The sequence below is a fragment of the Coptis chinensis genome, chromosome 8 (assembly GCF_015680905.1).
Source record: "Coptis chinensis isolate HL-2020 chromosome 8, ASM1568090v1, whole genome shotgun sequence".
NCBI classification, from domain to species: domain Eukaryota; kingdom Viridiplantae; phylum Streptophyta; class Magnoliopsida; order Ranunculales; family Ranunculaceae; genus Coptis; species Coptis chinensis.
In genome coordinates this window covers 20476985-20495613 of record NC_141463.1, presented here as the reverse complement: position 1 = coordinate 20495613, position 18629 = coordinate 20476985, and the positions used below count along the sequence as shown (strand labels likewise).

General features: G+C 35.7%; 1 protein-coding gene and 1 long non-coding RNA gene across 3 annotated transcripts; both read right to left on the bottom strand.

Moving 5' to 3' along the window:
• Positions 1-30: 30 nt before the first annotated feature.
• On the bottom strand, positions 31-11319 carry LOC147480451 (proline-, glutamic acid/leucine-rich protein). Of its 2 annotated transcripts, XR_015203971.1 has the most exons (14): positions 10884-11304; positions 10673-10789; positions 8775-8839; positions 8304-8409; positions 7601-7672; positions 6008-6067; positions 5761-5890; positions 5435-5658; positions 5137-5321; positions 4300-4427; positions 2853-3139; positions 1487-1733; positions 438-1371; positions 31-163 (listed from the first exon to the last, which is right to left on the bottom strand). XR_015203971.1 is itself a non-coding variant. In XM_086576386.1 (13 exons), the coding sequence occupies exons 1-13, from the start codon at positions 11184-11186 to the stop codon at positions 515-517; spliced, it is 2781 nt and encodes a 926-aa protein (XP_086432512.1). In that variant the 5' UTR covers positions 11187-11319; the 3' UTR covers positions 395-514. The 2 variants fall into 2 exon arrangements, 1 of the variants encoding a protein (XP_086432512.1); XM_086576386.1 differs by lacking the exon at positions 31-163 and having other exon boundaries at positions 395-1371; positions 10884-11319.
• Positions 11320-12799: 1480 nt separating this feature from the next.
• LOC147480450 (uncharacterized) lies at positions 12800-13369 on the bottom strand. The gene is made up of 3 exons (XR_015206753.1): positions 13264-13369; positions 12983-13180; positions 12800-12901 (listed from the first exon to the last, which is right to left on the bottom strand). It is a non-coding gene; the product is annotated as an uncharacterized LOC147480450 (long non-coding RNA).
• Between the last annotated feature and the right edge of the window lie 5260 nt (positions 13370-18629).

The following is an 18629-nucleotide window of genomic DNA, read 5'->3' as shown; positions in this document are numbered from 1 at the left end:
ACTTTGCTTTATTCCGACAGAATAAAGTGATAATTAAGTGAATGAAAGTAAAATAAGACACGTTCTGCCAGGCGATACCTCCCGTTTGAAAAAGCACTCCAATGTTGATAATCTGACATCTTCTGCTAAATTCTATTTATCTTTGTTGAAGAACAACCAAAATCTGTGGATGATGAGCGCTTAAGTTTGTAAAATTTTCAACACTGTAAAGTTCATTACAAAAGGTAACATGAACATGAGAATACATTTGAATGATATTAATTATCAGATTCGGTGTACACTCAAGCATCCGAGACCAGATCTTTTTGCACCATGGAATCTTAGATTGCTCTGTATACATAGATTTGAACTAAAGGCAGACAGTCACAGACTGACTGTAACGAAAAAGAATTCATTAACTAGAGGTAACCAATTAAATAAAAAAGAAATGATTATACCTGCACTCAGCATTCTTTGAAGATCAGTCAAGTAACATGTTACAAACCCTTTAACCAATAAAAGCCTACAGAAATAATCAAAAATTGTCGGACTCTGAATTTGAATCGGGATCAGCATCGATAATATCTGGAAAAGAATCTGTGTCAGAAACATCCTCGGATATAAGTTCTTTTCCTTTACCAAACGTTGAAGAAGTATTTATAGAAGCAAGTTCATCCAGAGGAGATTCATCATCAATAGCAGACGTGGCACCTTTGTTGGATGCTGCCTCAGTGGCGGTCACAACACTATCTGGAATAATGACGCTGTTGTTAGTATCCAATGCATCACCATCTGAGACACCCTCTGCAGACTCCATTTCTTTCTCACCAGTACCAGTATGACTTGTGGGTACCATAACTTCTGAATTTCCAACACCACCGAAAACATTTGGTACTATGGATCTTTCTGCATTAACCATGAGCTCATCTGTACATACTCCACGCTCCACATCCATACTGCCAGTGTGTTCATTGTTTCTTCCTTCATCCCCAACCACAGTACTAATGGAACCGTCAGCAGCAAGCTGTTCGCCCAAAGGATCAACATTGGTCTGCCGACCATGTTTTTCAGAAGGCTCTTCAGAACATTCCATATTCTTGTCTGTATTGCTTATTGGGACCACAATCTCATCACCATTCCCCAACCAACTTTCATATAGATCATCATCTGGATCAGGTTCTAGACTGAGGACACCTCTTGAAAAGGGGGTGCTGTGTTTCTGAGCACTAGAAAATGGATTTTCAGGGAATTTATGATTTAGCGCTTCATCGAATGCCCCACAGTTATTTAAAGAATCCGCCAGTGGAAGCGCTCGAGGATGTATGAGCACCTCCAAGGCCAGTAGAGCATGAGCACAAAATTCAGCTAGCTTTGTTCCTGTTTCTTGCTTTCCTGCACCAGACAAAATCATCTCAGCGGTAAAATCCAGAGTAGGGACAACACTATATAGCAGTAGCTGACCATGTGTGTGTGCGAGAGACTTCAACGACACCATAAAAGGGCTTACCTCTTCGAAAAAGCTCAAGACCCTGAGATAGGTAACGTGGACGAGAGCGGGTTGGTGAGAGAAGAGATGCTAAAATCCCATGTAATGCTGCAAGCTGAAGATCTGCCCAAATTGGAGTTGGTTCACCAGAAACAAGAGAAGCAGTTCTTTCCTCACTGGCCCATCCTCCTTCACAAGCGGAAGTTGCTACTGTTATCAGAAGAAAATCAACATTCGACCTCCAGCCCTCTGATCTCAATGCACCACCCTGAAAACGAAACCTACAGTTACTTGCTATCTCCACTGCTATAGTGAAACAACTAAATGAAGCAAACATTTTCCTTAGTGGTTGGGCATCAATACAAAATCAATAAGAGGTGTTATAACAAGAAATCGAAACTATAAGTTTTAAGAACATGCTCAACCCTGACTTGCATTGCATTCAAGTCTGTCAATTGTAGAGAAGCAAATTTAACGGCAGTACAGAAATGATCGAAGGATCAGATAGCATATTCTGTTTGTGAAGACGGGCAAATGCAAAGTAGGTTGCAGTACAGATAAAAAATAAAAAAATAAAAAATAAAAACGATTATTAAGAACCCTACGCTATCCCAATTCCCAAGCAAATATTAAAAGCTTTGGTCCATAAAAAGAGAAGGCTTTATAAAGCTAGTATGACCACCTCACTTGTGTTGCTACACCATCAAAATGTCGCCTTTTATCAAACCATATAGCCCACATCACCAAAGAAGGAAACAAAGGCACTTACCTACAGAGGCTGGGCCTGTGGGCAAGGAAGTAAGTTGATCCATTATCGAATTCCGAATGAATAATAGATAATTATCAAAGAGAATAGACATCCTGGACGGACATGGTTTTTTCACTCATCATCTGTAGGACATGTGGAAGTAACTTTGACCAATATATTTCTCCCTTCTAAAAGCCTATCCATAGTACGAATTAATTTTTCCCATATCAAATACAGAGGTCACAAAAAGTGTACTGGATGTCTAGATTGCTCTTTCGTACAACAAACAGGAGATTCCAATGGTCTACTAACTCCTAGCATATGTTTTTGGTTGTAAAACATTGCACAGAAAATTTCCCAGTGCGAATTGAGTAACCTTAATACCATGACAGAAGTTTTTCATAACAGTTGTTATATCTTCTGGGAACCCAAATTTCTTGATTTACTTGCTATTTAAGATCATGCAATCAGATAGAGTTTCAGAAGAGACAACTTCATTCCACATAAATTTGTAGACATCCAAACAAGTGATTATAAGCAAGTCAACGCTCAAGAGAACCTCCTTAAGGTATACCATGATGATAGCTTTTTCCAGTACAAACACACTGAAAAATCTTAATGTGATGCAAAGTATCATACCACTGTAAGAAGAGCTTCCAATGCTTGCAGTGCAGCGATCTGAACAGAAATAGGTGTTGGTGGTTTGCTTGTAGGTAACTCTTTCTCCAAAGCAGCTCCATTCTGGTGATCAGCAGCAGAGCCAGTTAGGGTAGCATGCTTTCTTTTCTTGTTTCTTGGCTGCTGAAGTGCATATGTTCCAGGTTTGGAGAATGTGGTAGAAGATGCAATACCACTTCCATGGCTGAGTGTCTCCAGATCGACAAATGCATTGTTTATTACTTCCTGAGCAAGGTACAAAGCCATTCCTATTCAAGATCATATACAGCCAATTAATCACGACCTAAACTGATATCTGCGCAAGAAGACTGATTTTAACAATCAAAACTAAACAGAATATATATCTCTTTGTTTTTTCAAAAGTGAAAGATCGTCAACAATATAGAGAAACCACTAGTTGCACGGAAATTGGCTTAATAGTCAAGAACTTGATATTAAGAATTCCACTCAACTTGATATTAAGAATTCCTAAAATCATTATGTCAATTTGACTTTTTGCTTCTGAAAATTTTAGCTCCACCATTATGTGGCCGGCCTCTTGGTGGACCCTTAGATAAAATTGATGAATACATGATTCATATCATATTAAGAACAAGAAAATGGGATAAGTTTAATTATTCAAATGATTCAAACCTATAATGAATACTGATTGATACAAAACTACAAATCACCAATTAGCCTATTTTTGGTCTGTGTGTCCACCAAAGGGCGGGCTACACTTGGTATAGTCCGAAATAGAAAAGAAAAAGAAAAAGGAGCAACCAGTATGATAAGGTTGGGCATCATCAATACACTAAAACAATGTCGCTGAGGCGGCTGAGCTATTTATTCATGGATAGATTGATGAAGATTGTCCAACCCTTGGATGCCCAATTTACAAGAAAGTGTCAATGTGTGAGCAGCGCGAGTTTAGAAGAAGCACGAAATATTAGTGAGGGAAGTTACAAGAAGGGTGTATTTGGTTAACTTAAGTCAAAGATTCCTCCAAAAATGAGTCCTCTAAAAAATTACTCCACCTCCTCCAATTGTTTTGTGAGAAATTCCCTACATGGCTAGATCTATCAATACTGTTGTTTCCCTTGGATTTCATACCCTTGAAAGAATGTGATTACCAATTTGGGTTCCTCCCTTTAAAATCTACCTATGAAATTGTTTACTATCTACGCATTATTTCACTCGTGTGTTCTATCTTTACAAAATTAAGCTTGATTTTCCAGGAAACTCAATTCTTAGAATCAAACACAGCCTAAGAATTTCTCTGGCACAAAGAATGGTATCAACTGCCAAATTCTACAATACCTTTTAAGAAACAATAAACTACTAGTGAGGAAGTTTCGGTAAACTGTTCTATGCGACTGAATATTTAGCAGAAGATACGAAGGAATATATATAGGAAATTATTGCATACCAACACCCATGGATATCAGCAAAATCTGCAATATTGAGTACAACTTTATCCTCAATGCTGGCAACTTGCATCTCCTGAAATATTCTGTTACAAGTCTGATTACATCGGCAGCATTTGGCAACAGCTGACTGGCAGGGATTCATGAACATGATCAGTACATGGAGATGACAATCCCAAATAGATAAAAAAAATAAAAAGGACTCAACCATGATGTCATGTGGCAACCTAAGAATGATTCACCATGCTTGAGATCACAGGATGGGGAAGTTATAATTGTGATTTAGCTTTTTCAGATATTTATATTTTACGTGTAAAACCATTTGCCATAAGATCAATCAAAACTCCAAAGCCGATGTATGTACCATAAAAAAAGGATAAGATTAAACAATATGTAACCACTAACCACCATCAAAACTTAGAGTTCTGATACTTTTTATTATTATTATTATCGGAGAAGTAGCCAATAGCGAAGGTGGAGAAATACGAAGGAGCGTGTGTAGCTAATCAACACTACTTCGTCCCATTTGCATTTGATACATTTGGTTTTTTGGCGTCGGAAGCAGTTGAGCTGCTTAGCAGGTTGCATAAAGTATTCAAAAGGGGCTTGCGGCACAATTTGTAGCACGCTTGACCTCCAAATCCTTTGTATGATTTATTTTGGATATCAAATAAAATATATTCTTTCGGTAAAAAAAAAGCACAAGAAGATGCATGTTATCTATTAAGAAAATTCATTAATTAATTTTGATGTAGCTGCACAAACGAACATCATAAAACAGAATCTCTACGTAGTCATACAGAAATTTTTCATACTAGATTTTGTTCGTTATGGCTCACCTGCGTAGGCCCTTAATTATAGAAGTCAGAAGATCCAAGCTATTCAAGTGCAAAAGTGGAAGCTCTGAGCAGATCTTCTCTTGTTGTAAGACTGTCATAAAGGCAAGCAAGGCTTGCGATGAAGAACCATCCACCGACAAAACTCTTCTAACAGTAGCTAGTAAAGGGCGAACAGGAACAGAGACCTATCAGACAAAAAGGATTAAAGTTTACGTATGACTCCATCCAAGGCCTCGGACAATGATAACTTAAGAGGAAAGAAAAATGATAGAAAGTTCCAACAGATAACATGGTTGACCTGAACAGGATAAGGATTAGTGAGCATCATAGAACAGCATTGCATAAGCGTAGACACTTTGTAGAATAGCAATTGCTCAGATCTTTCTGCTGCATGATTTGAGGCCTCGCCTGAGCTAGGCGCCTTTCCAGCATTTCCTCTCGCAGTATCACAACCTCCCAAGGGAGGAGGGGGGTCTTTTCCTGGTTGAACCAAGAGTGTCATAGCCTCCCTACTTTTCGTTTCTGCAGTATGAGCATACATACATGTTAAATACAATTAGATATATTTATTTGTTATTATAAAGAAAGCATAAGTCTACACCCAAGTATTACAGATGTTCATACCTTCTTCAAGACCTTCGAAAGCATCAATCAGCTGAACGTTTATAAATATTAAAATCTTTTGCATCATCAAGGACCAGCTATCCTCATCTCCTCTGGTCTTTGGGAGCATTGCTAAGCTGTAGGCAAATTTCTAAACATTGCGAACAAGCAATACTTTAACAACAAACAAAATATAAATTATATGAAGTCCTGCTATGGATGTCAAACACAAAGTTTCAGGACGATAACAACTAGAAAAGTCAATCACCTTGGACAAATTTGTGTTGCATTTTCCTGACTTGATTTTTGAAACGATAACAGCTTCAGCCTGCAAAAAAATCATAATATCAGCTGGTCATTTATGCCTTGCATACTTATTCTCAATATATGTACAACTACTTAAAATGCTTAATTTATTAATAAGGTAACTTTCTAAATATAAATTAATTAACTTAAAGGTGTCTCTGCGGACAGGAGAATGCTTGTGATTTCTTACTGCTTGCCAAATATTCCAAGAGTTCTTGTACTCGAGGTATCACACCCACAGTCCACTTCGGAACCCCGATTCCGCACTCCTGTTAGAGTTCTAAGGGAGACATTAGATAGGTGGACGTTTTATGTTTCTATATTGTAATCCGACAATTTTTCTATATAAGAAGTGTGACAGAAGGCCGAAACCAATTAAGTCGTACTCTTTTTCCTCTCCTTTCTTCTTCACTAGCAAGACTCGACTTACTACTTCTCGGATTCCCAATATCAGGAATGAGATAATGAATGGAATAGTTCCTAATAGTATAAACCTCACTCCTAGCAAAATTGGATCCATTTCCATATGATATAGCTCTTTACGTTATTAATATTAGATCATCAAAAAGTTATAATTTTCATTTACATGATAAAACAACGAATATCAATATGTAACCCTCCATATTAGTGGGTTTTTTATTCTGACTCTAGAAAATTATGGAAGTATTTCTAGTTTTAATTTTAGTATTTCGACTAAGATAAGCAATTGGGTGATTGACATGAAAAATCAAATGCATCACTTCTCTGTTAACCACATGGATGATAAAATTACAGCTCTAAATCTTCCTTAAAAGGACAGATTTCATATCCACAGTGAACTCAGTTTCATACTTATCAAGCTTCCAACAATATATTAAACGCAAACAAGTTTTTACATAGATTTTTTTGTAGTACACATTTTAGATGTTTCTTAGACGAACTGGAGCCTAGGTTGTTTTGAAAGCACCCGCTTCCCCGTTCCCGCTCCACTTCAGGAAACTAAGGTTCAATTCCTTTCATCATTCATCTAGCATTTGGGAAGTCATCCTCAAATTGCTTCAACAAGCCATGAAGCACTTGGTAATATCTTATTGTCCACCCTCTCTCTTCGATGGCAAAATGGTTCGTGGTGCCCATTCTCTCTATGTCGGTCAAGGGAAACCACCTAGATAGAAGTATATATAAGAGCAGTTCTTGACTTCTGATTATTAAAAAAAGTTTTGATCTATATATAGGTTTTTGATACAAAGTTTGCTATTGTAAACACGTATTGCAGATATGTAGTAGAGGGCAATGCTGTACTTTTAAATTCCTAAAACTCTCAAATTTAATAACTAATAACTCTTAATTTGCATGTCAGTTTTGTCAAACAATACACAAATTAACTATGTAAGAGCAAAAAATGTATTGAAGAGCCACTTCTTCGACTAACTACTGTGGTGAAGTCTAAATTTGATAATCTTGCTTTAACTATCACAAAAATTGTAGGAAACAAGTGCATGTCAATTGCAAAACATCAAACATTTAGCTTTGTAGTCAACACTGTAACCATAAAAGTACATAAATGTGAACTCACACTATCATAATGGCGATTCACAGAAGTTGGAAAGAAGTTTGAAATGGTGGAGAACAAATCAACTGCTCCTTCCTGCAAAATATATTAAAGAAGAATTTTAAGGTAAATCTAAGGACGGATATATTAGTCTTCTAGCTAATATGTATAGGTATTGATGCAATTTTCCGTAATGTCAATATATTACCTTTTACTGATAAAAATAAGTAAAAACCTATGGTGCAACAAATGTAATTTGATAGTTTCCCCAATTTTCATCAACACTTTCCCTTTGAAGTAATAACCCTCATTTTTCAAAGGTAACTTGTACTGTTAAATGATCATATACTAACAAAATGTTGAATCATGAATCAAACAAAAAACAGACTATGTAAAGTGGTCGTAAGGAAGAAAGCATACTTCTAACCTTGTCGTATAAAAATCTTTCCTTAGGATCACACTCTTCAAGTGCTCTAATTAAAATGGTTAGAAGATAAGATGTTCAAGAGCGATGAAAAAATGGCATGCGCCTATGCTACCACACCATGCTAGGATACATACAGAAGCTACACAGCACCACACTAGTTTAAAGCAATTTGTATTAAAGATGCATTTTCAACAAAAGGAAATACCAAGATTATCATGCCAACAACATCAGTTAAGGCATTAAGAAGTCTGGACCGTTAGATAGGACAGCTTCTTGGGGAACTTAACATATACTACTCACCCATACAGATACCGAGCTATCCTCGGTTAGTAGATTCAGAACTGGTTGAACAAGTTTCCCAGCAAGAGATGCCCCATCCTTTTTTACACTTAGAGTTCCACTCAACCTGAGGTAAATTGTGCAGAAAAGTAAGAGATCTTAGAATTTGAATAATTTATGAATTACAAAGAATAAGTAATCATCAAGACCACATTTAACCCATTAAGATCATATAGTATATTGGCTTGAATGAGAATCTACAAGTCGAGAATTTGCTCGAATGGCAAATAGCTAGCTTCACTGATGTTTGATGATTTTACACCTCAGTAACATACAAAGACTATGTTACACCTCCAAAGGTCTTCATACATACTTCACAAGCAGTGATACATTGACATCAATAAAGACTATAGAACTGGTAGCTATAAATACAAGGATGGTAAATCTGATTTAAAAAAAGTATATCTATTATATGAGAAATGACTACCAGACCTAGTGAACATATCCGATAAGGAAGCACAAGAAGCGACCTTCACAAATTGAGAATCTGATGGTTGCTGCTCAAAACAGAAAACAAAAGAATGAAATATATACATGATTAGAGTGGCAACTTTTTCTAATTGTTAAGATATATAACAAAATGAACCAACAACTTTGACTGCAAAATACTATTAAACATATTATCTAATTCAAAAGAAGGTAATAGGATGGTATAAGACTTCACAGCTGACATCTTAGTAATTACAAAAAGAAGTTCATGCACATTAAACGTGAGCATGTTGAGACATATCACTTAACCTGATCGAATAAGAGACCACGAAAAGCACTAAAAGATAATTAATGCACAACGATGCAATTTTATGACTATCTATTGTTCAGGTACTTCTGAGATCATGTAATTAAACTCATTAGGACAGGTATCAATACACATTACTTATAAACTTAAGTGTGTGACTTCAGCAGGTGACTAGTTTAAAATTCAACTTGTTGCAAACTTGCAATCCACATTAAGGGAAGGTACTTCGATTGTCTGAATGATGCAAGCAGAGAATGGTGTTATGATCACGTCATCATGATTGTGAATCCAGCTAATAATCTCCACATTTTCCAATCATTTTATCATGTTCTGATTCCTATTAGAGAACATATTTGGATGGCAAACAACGTTCTCCAAAGACGGTTTTAATTTTTATAAATAAAGGTTTGTTAAGAGTGCTTCTCTTTTAAGTGTGGAAAATTACAGATTTATTAAGTTGATCTAGGGTTCATAGTGAAACATTAAGAAGTAAAGTTTATTAGTGATCAAAATTGTTTTATCTCTGCGGGGCGGAGCGCTACGAAAGAAAAAGGGAGGATCTTCTATCTGAACATCTACTCTCTTAGAGGATGAACCACGCCTTATTGGGTTTAGACGTTACTTCGGTTATCCTTAATCTTGGTAGGCCAGGAACGCCCGATTTATCATTTGTCTTCTGCGCATGATTCACATCACTCAAATGTCTTATCTACCGATACCCTTTGTAAACTTTACATCAAACTTTGACACAGATACTCTTATGGTTTTTTTGACATAACCAAAGAGGTAATCTTTTACAACACAAATGTTCAAAACCCTTAGTTTTGATGTCTTAGTTTCCATGCAAAAGCAGAATGGACCCCCAATCATCCACATGATGTCGATTGCTTAGTCATTGATGAAATCTTATCATTACCGACCAAAAAATGAATTTCCGTCCAAAGAGAAAGAGGCAACCATTCCAGTAACATGCAGATCACTAAAAAAGTAGTGACGCAGTGGTTGCAAAGGAGACTATGCAGCAAAGATATAGCGTGTGACACATTTAAATGCAGCACACATAAAACAAGGAGAGAGACAAGGGAGAAAGAGAACTTTTGCAAGAAAAGTGGAGCAGTGAAGCACCGCAATGAGCACCTAAACAAATTAACTTTTCAAGGATCGTGCACATTGCCACATCTCAGCTCCAATGCATATTGGCTCAAAGACTTTCAAAAGTTTGCACACCCAATAAAACTTGGGCACGAATCGATGTCAGAGTTGGAGCATAAGTCGCAACTATTTTAACATTCACATCTCACAGGAACTGCATAGAATACTTAAAAATATGCCTTGCCTATGCTAGCAATAGTCTTACTTAACAATAACCTTCAATTCCACTAAGTTTTCAATGCCACTGGACCAGGAAAAACCCTCTAGAATATAAACCTCCCTCACTCCACATTGAGCATGTAATTATGTCAAAACAAAACAAACCTTAGTAAAACCTATTTAAGCTTAGTACAACATTGATTCAAGTTGTACAGTGCATTGAATGTGTTCATATATTAGCTAAAAAGAACTCGATTACAAAATGGAGATTTACAAAACAAACCTGAATTAACGGAAGAAGCTTCTGAAACCAAACAGAATACGAATCCAAAAACCGACCCATACTACATTCTTGACATGTCACACCTAATAAACATATCCCAGCCCAACATTTATCTGGCTGAAAATCACAAACAAATAACCCAATTAACTATACACACACTCAAAATCAACACTAAGCAAAAATGTAAAAAAATATATATAAATATATATACCATTTTATTTGAAATGAGTAAAAGCAATTTTTCAACCCAAGAATCAACAGCAGATTTCCATTTATCAAAAAACTTGTCATCAACTGAATCATTATTATTATTATCACTTCCAATAGTTTCAGATAAAAGAGCATGTGTTTTAATAGTTTCCACAATGTTGGAAAGTGTTGAAGGATTAGGAAAGGGTTGGTTTTCATCTGGAAGATTGTCTTTTGTTAGTGAACGAAGTAGTCTTGGTTTTAATCTTATGTCATACATGTTATTGTAGAATTCATATAAACCCATTTTTTGAGGTTGGGTCATTTTTTTTGGTGGAAAGATTGAAGCTTTTTTGAGTTTTGAGATAAACCCTAAAAAAAAATTTTAAAAAATTGTGTCTGACGAAGAGAGAGAAGATTTTGGCAAGTGGTGAAGGGTTTATGAGTTTTGATGTTATATGACCGGGTGTGGGATTAGAGTTTGATGTTATATGACCCGTGGTGTTTTACAAGGAGCGACTCTAGAGAACAAATCGGCCGAAAGAGAAACTCTAGAAGACACGTTATTTTTGTAATCACTCATAAGTTGATGCGAAATAAGAACGGCTCGGGTAGATGAAATGTCAAGTATATCCCTGAAGAAAAAAAATAAACGGCCGACCCAACTAAAACAACTCAATTATGAACATTAATTGTTCATACCCACAATGTATAAACAATAGCTATGTTCACACTCAAAACAGATTAGAACATTAATTGTTCATACCTTCTTTGGGTATGAACAATCCGTGTTCATACCTATAAAAATATAAACCAAAAACAGATATAAACATTGATTGTTCATACCCAAACCAGACATGAACATTGATTGTTCATACCTAATGAAACTATGAACACTCATTGTTTAAAGGTATGAACAATAAATGTTCATAGCCCCAATTATGAACATCAGTTATAAACAATGATTGTTCATATCTATCCATGTATGAACAATAGCTATGAACATTGATTATTCATAGCCCCAAATTATGAACAATATGTATGAACAAAACAGATATGAACAATAAATGTTCACACCCAAAACAAATATGAACACTGATTCCGTGTTCATACCCAAAAAAATATGAACCCAAAACAAATATGAACATTGATTGTTCATACCCAAAACATATATGAACAATAAATGTTCATACCCAAAACAGACATGAACATTGATTGTTCATATAATTGGAGCTATGAACATTGATTGTTCATACCTGTGTTAAAGGTATGAACAATCAATGTTCATAGCCCCAATTATGATCATCAGTTATGAAAAAGGATATAAATAATATGAACATTAGTTATAAATAAACATAATATAAATAATAATAAGAGAACACATTAAGAACACCAATATTTAACTTTTATAAACAAAATATCATTGTGCACAAAAAACACCACAAAATATCTAGAGTCGTTCCCTGTTCATAAACAAAATATAATTGTGCACAAAACACACCATAAAATATATTGTTTTTTGCCTTCCTCACATTAATTCAGTAAAACATTTCCTTTCTAAAATCTCACATTCATTCAGCAAACATTCCCTTCCTATAATTTTCCTGAAAATCATGATTTTCTTTACTCCAACTTCTCGGCAAGTTTGAAAGCATTCTGCATGCAATGTGAGGACGCAACTTTTATATTTCCTCTTCATTTATAAATTGAAAGAAATCCATATGACCTTGTTCATACAAAATTTCCATCATTTTACAGACATGGAACCCACAATCAACGCTGCAATTTAGAGAATATATAATCAGTGTTAAAATATGATGAATGATTGTATTCATAGCTATCTGATGTATAAACACTCATTGTTTATACCCAATAGGTATGAACAATCACAGTTCACACATGTAACACATAAATAAATAATTACCTATTATTTTGTTACGGACATTTTGGTGAAAGTATTCTTCCTTTATTACTGACAAGCTGGATTTTCAAATCCCTCTTTCTGATAAGATTGTTTATTGACTCAACTAGTACCTTCTTCTGCAAAATTACAATAAGTTATTTATTTATATTTCAACATATAAAATTTTATATGATTTAAGTGTTTATTGTCGAACTCACAAATTCTTTTGCAACTTCCAACCCCTTTTTTGTCTGGCTTAGGGAGTTAAAGTAATACCATCTTGCTTGCTGTCCCTCCACCAACTCCAAGACAAGAAGAGTCCAATGATTGTCCGAATGAATTGGAATGGCAATGAATTTCATATTGAAGTCGATGTTCTTCAATATGGTTTCCAATCCTACTTCTTCCAACAATCTCTGTGTCAACAATTGTGTGAAATAATAAGAATGTGACAATAATAATAGATGACACAATATTTTTTTTTTAATAAAAAATTAACCTTAGAGTTTGCAGATACTAGACAAGTCTCTACTTTTCCAGTCTTGCTCTGTTGAAGTTCTATCGCCCACCAGTCAATGACCTGTTGAATGGATAATTTTTTTTTTTTTTAAAATTAGCATCACATAAATAGCTTATGACTATGACAATGAATGTTCATGCCCATTGCTGGAGTATGAACAAATAATGTTCATAGTCCAATTGTGGTATGAACAATGAGTGTTCATAGCTACCAGATTCTTGGCAAGTTGCTCGAGTATGAACAATCATTGTTCATACCCATTGATGGAGTATGAACAATGATTGTTCATAGTCCAATTGTGGGTATGAACAATGAGTGTTCATAGCTAAAGACTATGAACAATGAGTGTTCATAGTCCAATTGTGGTATGAATAAAATTTGCCTGGTGATCAATTTCTCTATCAAAGAGAATATCTTCAACTAGAACACCTTGAATTTGTAATGTTCCATTTGACCAAGCAATAGCTCTTCAAAAACCATAAGAAATAACCATTAGTCAAACAACATATTTACTCAAAATATTAATTTTTGGTATCTTAAACTTACCCACTGTCCGCAATTTTGAAGAACGTGTCAATGACTTCTCGATGGGTTTCTTCCAAACCCACATAGTATCGACACGTCTTCAGGTCAAACAGAGAACGAACGGTACTGTCATCAACAAGAGTTTGCTTGCCAGTGTCACCTTTCTTCTTCTTTTTTTGCCCATCTCCAGTGAAATCCTCGCCAATCACTTTACTTTTCCTTTCTTTATTTTGCTTCACTCGCTTTACAAGTGAGCAAGGTTTCTTGGCTCCCTCGACGTCCTTCTCCTCATCTTTATCTGAGGGTGACAAGGTTAGGAGTAGATCAAATGATGGATCATCAAAGGGTTCTGCGACATTCTTACTCTGCTGAACTTCATCCGCAACTTCAATTGTGACTTCATCAAAATGCCCCTGCTGCACTTCAACCACTGCGTCCGTGACTTCATCAGGATGCACCTACTGCAATTCTTTAGATGGGGGGACTTCATCAATTACTTCAGTTGTGACTTTGTCAGAGTGCCCCTGCTACACTTCAGCCACTGCATCCGTGACTTCATCAGGATGCACCTGCTGTAATTCTATAGGTGGGTGGACTTCATCCATTACTTCAGTTGTGACTTCGTCAGAATGCACCTGCTGCACTTCAGCCTGGTGGACTGCATCCGTGACTTCATTAGGATGCCCCTGCTGCACTTCTTTAGGTGGGTGGACTTCATCCGTTACTTCATTAGGTTGCAATTCAACCTCATCAGACATATCCCTCTCTTGCTGTTTCTTTAACTTTTCAATTTTATCTCTGGAAGACATAATTTGCTTTTCAAGCTCAATGGCCCTCTCCTTCAGTTCTTTGTTCTCCAGTTTCAATGCATCAATATTTTTCTGCAGTAGCACCGGATTTGTTACTTCATTGTTTGTAACTAAATCACTATACATGTCATGAAGTAAAGTCTTCTTTTTCTCCCTCCGTTCTTTGCCGGCATCAACAATAATCGACTTTTGCGCCTATTTACGTTATTGGTGTCTTTTGGAACGCATCAAGCAAGGTCTTCAAATTCCACCTTGCACACCTCGGGAATTTGGTTTCATGGTTCTCTACCTTCTTGATGACTACAGAGTGCTCACAAAACCAAAACTGCAACACACGTGATGAAAGCTATATTAGTTTACACACCAATAAATCAAAACATTAAACCAATCAATGTTCATACACTGATATATGAACATTGGTTGTTCATACCCACCAATAGCTATGAACATTGATTGTTCATACCCACTATTAGCTATCCCCCAATAGGTATCCATGTATGAACATTCATTGTTCATATCCACCAATAGCTATGAACATTGAGTGTTCATACCCACCATTAGCTATGAACATTGGTTGTTCATACCCACCAATAGGTATCCATGTATGAACATTGAATGTTCATACCCACCAATAGCTATGAACATTTATTGTTCATACCCACACATTATTATAAAAACATACAAACAACCATAAATTAAGGATATTGAGTTAAAGAAATATACCAAAAACATTATAGTGCATCCATTGATCGTCTGTTTTTTTGCTTCTTTGTATTCAATGGCAGCATCAATTAACTCCTTGTGTATGGCAGTTGGCCAAGACAGACTTCTAAGTGTATCTAAGCTGTCAACAGCCTTGATCAATGGCCATGATGTTCTGTAATTGGCATTGCTGAAAAAACATGTAACCAACATGAAAAGCGACATCAGCTTTGCAAAATCTTCAGTTGGAGATTGCTCATCAGTGGTTACCAAAGTCCTCATTATGCCATCTTCAACATGAGACTTGGAATACCTGGTGTTGCCACCACCAAAGTACTTTTTAATGAAGTTGGTTTTCTTTTCATCATCTCCAACAGTCCTATTTAACTGAACCAAAGTATCTGTGATAGGCAGCCCAAACATGAGACTAACCTCCTCTACAGTTAGCTTTACCATTTTTTTACCAATCTCAAATGCCTCCTCAGGTACTGATTTGAAATTGTCCAACAGATAGAATATTTCTTTGTTTGGCTTGAATTTGTTTCCTTCAACAATCCCACTATTGTATAACTCATAAAACATAAACCAGAACGGTGTCTTCTTCATTTCATCAACATACTTTTTTGGAATTCCCACTTCTTTAAGTTTTTGTACCAAACTTATTATGTGTGAGAAAGTACATCGCAGCTGCACAGGTGCTACTATGCTACCTTTAACAGTCTCTTTCTCATCTTCCTTCTCTTCCACCACCTTCCCTTTCCTAGTATTCTTAACCACAACCTTCCCTTTACTAGTTTTCTTTGTCTTTAGTTTTTTCGATTGGCTGGTAGCGCTGCTCGACTCTAGTTTCCTTTTTTTGGATGCATATCTCAAACACAACTTTTTGTTTGGTGTGTCAGATCTCAAAGATAACTTTTTACTCACAAATCTACTCACAGGGGACTTATCGACTTTCTTCTTCTTCTCCATATTGCTTTTCTTCCTTCCTCGGATTAAGGACTGCAAATAATTGAAAGTCATACATGCAAATTATAAACATAGTTTTGTTATTGTAAAGGTATGAAATCAATGTTCATACCCAGGGACTATGAACAATCAATGTTCATCCCAATATAATGGACTATGAACAATTAATGTTCATACCCAGGGACTATGAACAATTAATGTTCATCCCAATGGACTATGAACAATTAATGTTCATACAGAGTTATGAGTAATCACTAATGTAAATGTACCTTTAATGGAACCTCAAAATCATATTCTTCTTCATCTTGTTGTTGTTGTACTTCTTTATTTCCAGCATTCAAATCCTAACATGCAAAACAAAGTTATGAAAAATCAGTATTCATACATATTTACTATCAAGTTATACTACATGAATATAAGTATTCATAGTCTAATATGAGTATGAACAATAAATGTTCATGCCTATTTCCTATTCTACGCGGTTCTAACATATTCAAACCCTAACATGCAAAAAACACACGTATGAACACACATTGTTCATACCAATTTCTAGTAAAAAATAAAATCAATAATTTAAAAAAAAAAAAAAAAACCTCTAAATCTTCTTCTTCTTGTGCATCTTCTTCCCCTTCTTCTTCTTCTTCTTCTTCTTCTTTCTTTTTTTTTCTTCATCTTCTTCAACATTTCCATCATCATCATCGGTATCTATTTTCTTGTCATCTTCACTTCCAACAACTCCTTTTGGTTTATCCTCCTCCTCATCTCCCCCACCTTGCTCTCCAACAGTATCATTTACAATATTTTGTACAACATTTGATATTTCTTGTTTGTGTTCTTCACAGTAAATGTCGTTCTCATACCTAGGGTTCTTACAATTTTCAGTATTGCACAACATTTCATCCATTTGATATATTTTGATTCTAATTTTGGAGACAATTTTGGTTTAAAAAGGAACCTAGGGCTTTACTGTTTTTGTGTTAGTTTTCTTTTTGCTTTCGGTGTTTTTTGGAAATGTGTGCAAAATGAGAAGTTAGTTTTGTATTTGAAGTGGACACGAAACCATTTATTTAGGACGTGACACGTAATAACCCTAAACTAAATTTGGTGGGTATGAACATCCATTGTTCATACACGAAATAGGTATGAACACTTATTGTTCATACCCAAACAATCACTGTGTTTCTCACTGTTTCACATCTGTATTAATATGAGTATGAACCAAGTATGAAAAATCAAAGTTCATTGTTCATAAATAGGTATGAACATTGATTGTTCATACCCACCAATTGTTATATCCATGAATGAATTGATATATCAACATTGATTGTTCATACAATGTATGAACATTGATTGGTCATACCATAAATAGGTATGAACATTGATTGTTCATACCCACCAATTGTTATATCCATGAATGAAAATTGTTATATCCATGAATGAATTGATATATCAACTAACATTGATTGTTCATACCTATTCATGTATGAACATTAATTGTTCATACCCACCAATTGTTATATCCATGAATGAATTGATATATCAACATTGATTGTTCATACCCACCAATAGGTATGAACATTGGTTGTTCATACCCTAAATAAGTATCATGCAATCAAAATTAAATAAATGAATGAAATCATAAGAGACTTTAAAAATGAATTCCAAACCTGTATTAATAACTATCATTCAATCAAAAAATATTTAATACAAAAACATCAAACAGCCTCACTAGTTTCCCACATAAAAAAATTGTCAAGACCTTAATACCATATTACCACTACCACTAGGCAACTCAACCATTGCACTAAAGAAATCATCCCTTGCTCTAGATTCCACATCAGCAGTGTCAGAAGTTTTCCCATGGCAAGTCTTCCGATCGTGCCGGTCAGTTTTGTGGCATTTTCTGCATTTGTGGGCAGTATAACGCATAGCACCCGTGCTCTCAATCCTCTTAACTCGTGGTCTACCTGGAGCCCTCTTCAAATTTGGTGGAAGAATTTCTACTTCATCAGAAACATCTGAAGAGATCTCATTGCGACTAATTGCAGTAATGCCATGAGAGTACATGTTGCTGAACGAAGTGGCAAGAAATGCAACATCAATGTATGAATACACTGAATCCCCTTTGCAATAAATACTCGCAATTGCATGCCGGCAAGGAAACCCGTCTATGCCCCAATTATTACAAGTGCAATATCTACTAAGCAAGTCAACCCGATACTCATGCTTCTCCATAACAACTTGAAACACGTGCTCATCTGACCTTGCCCACGATCCGCGTAAGCGAGCCTCCTCAATCCTCTCAGCCAATTTCACTTCCATTTTAGGACAAAGAATAGTTTT

Bases quoted from the DNA above. Each gene is read 5' to 3' on its own strand.
- LOC147480451 (XM_086576386.1), bottom strand. From the start codon at position 11,186: ATGACCCAACCTCAAAAAATGGGTTTATATGAATTCTACAATAACATG. The intron at 6,068-7,600 runs GTGAGTTCACAT...ATTTTTTTGCAG, and splicing joins TGAATCGCCATTATGATAGT to GCTGAAGCTGTTATCGTTTC. The intron at 3,140-4,299 runs GTATGCAATAAT...GATCTTGAATAG, and splicing joins GCTGATATCCATGGGTGTTG to GAATGGCTTTGTACCTTGCT.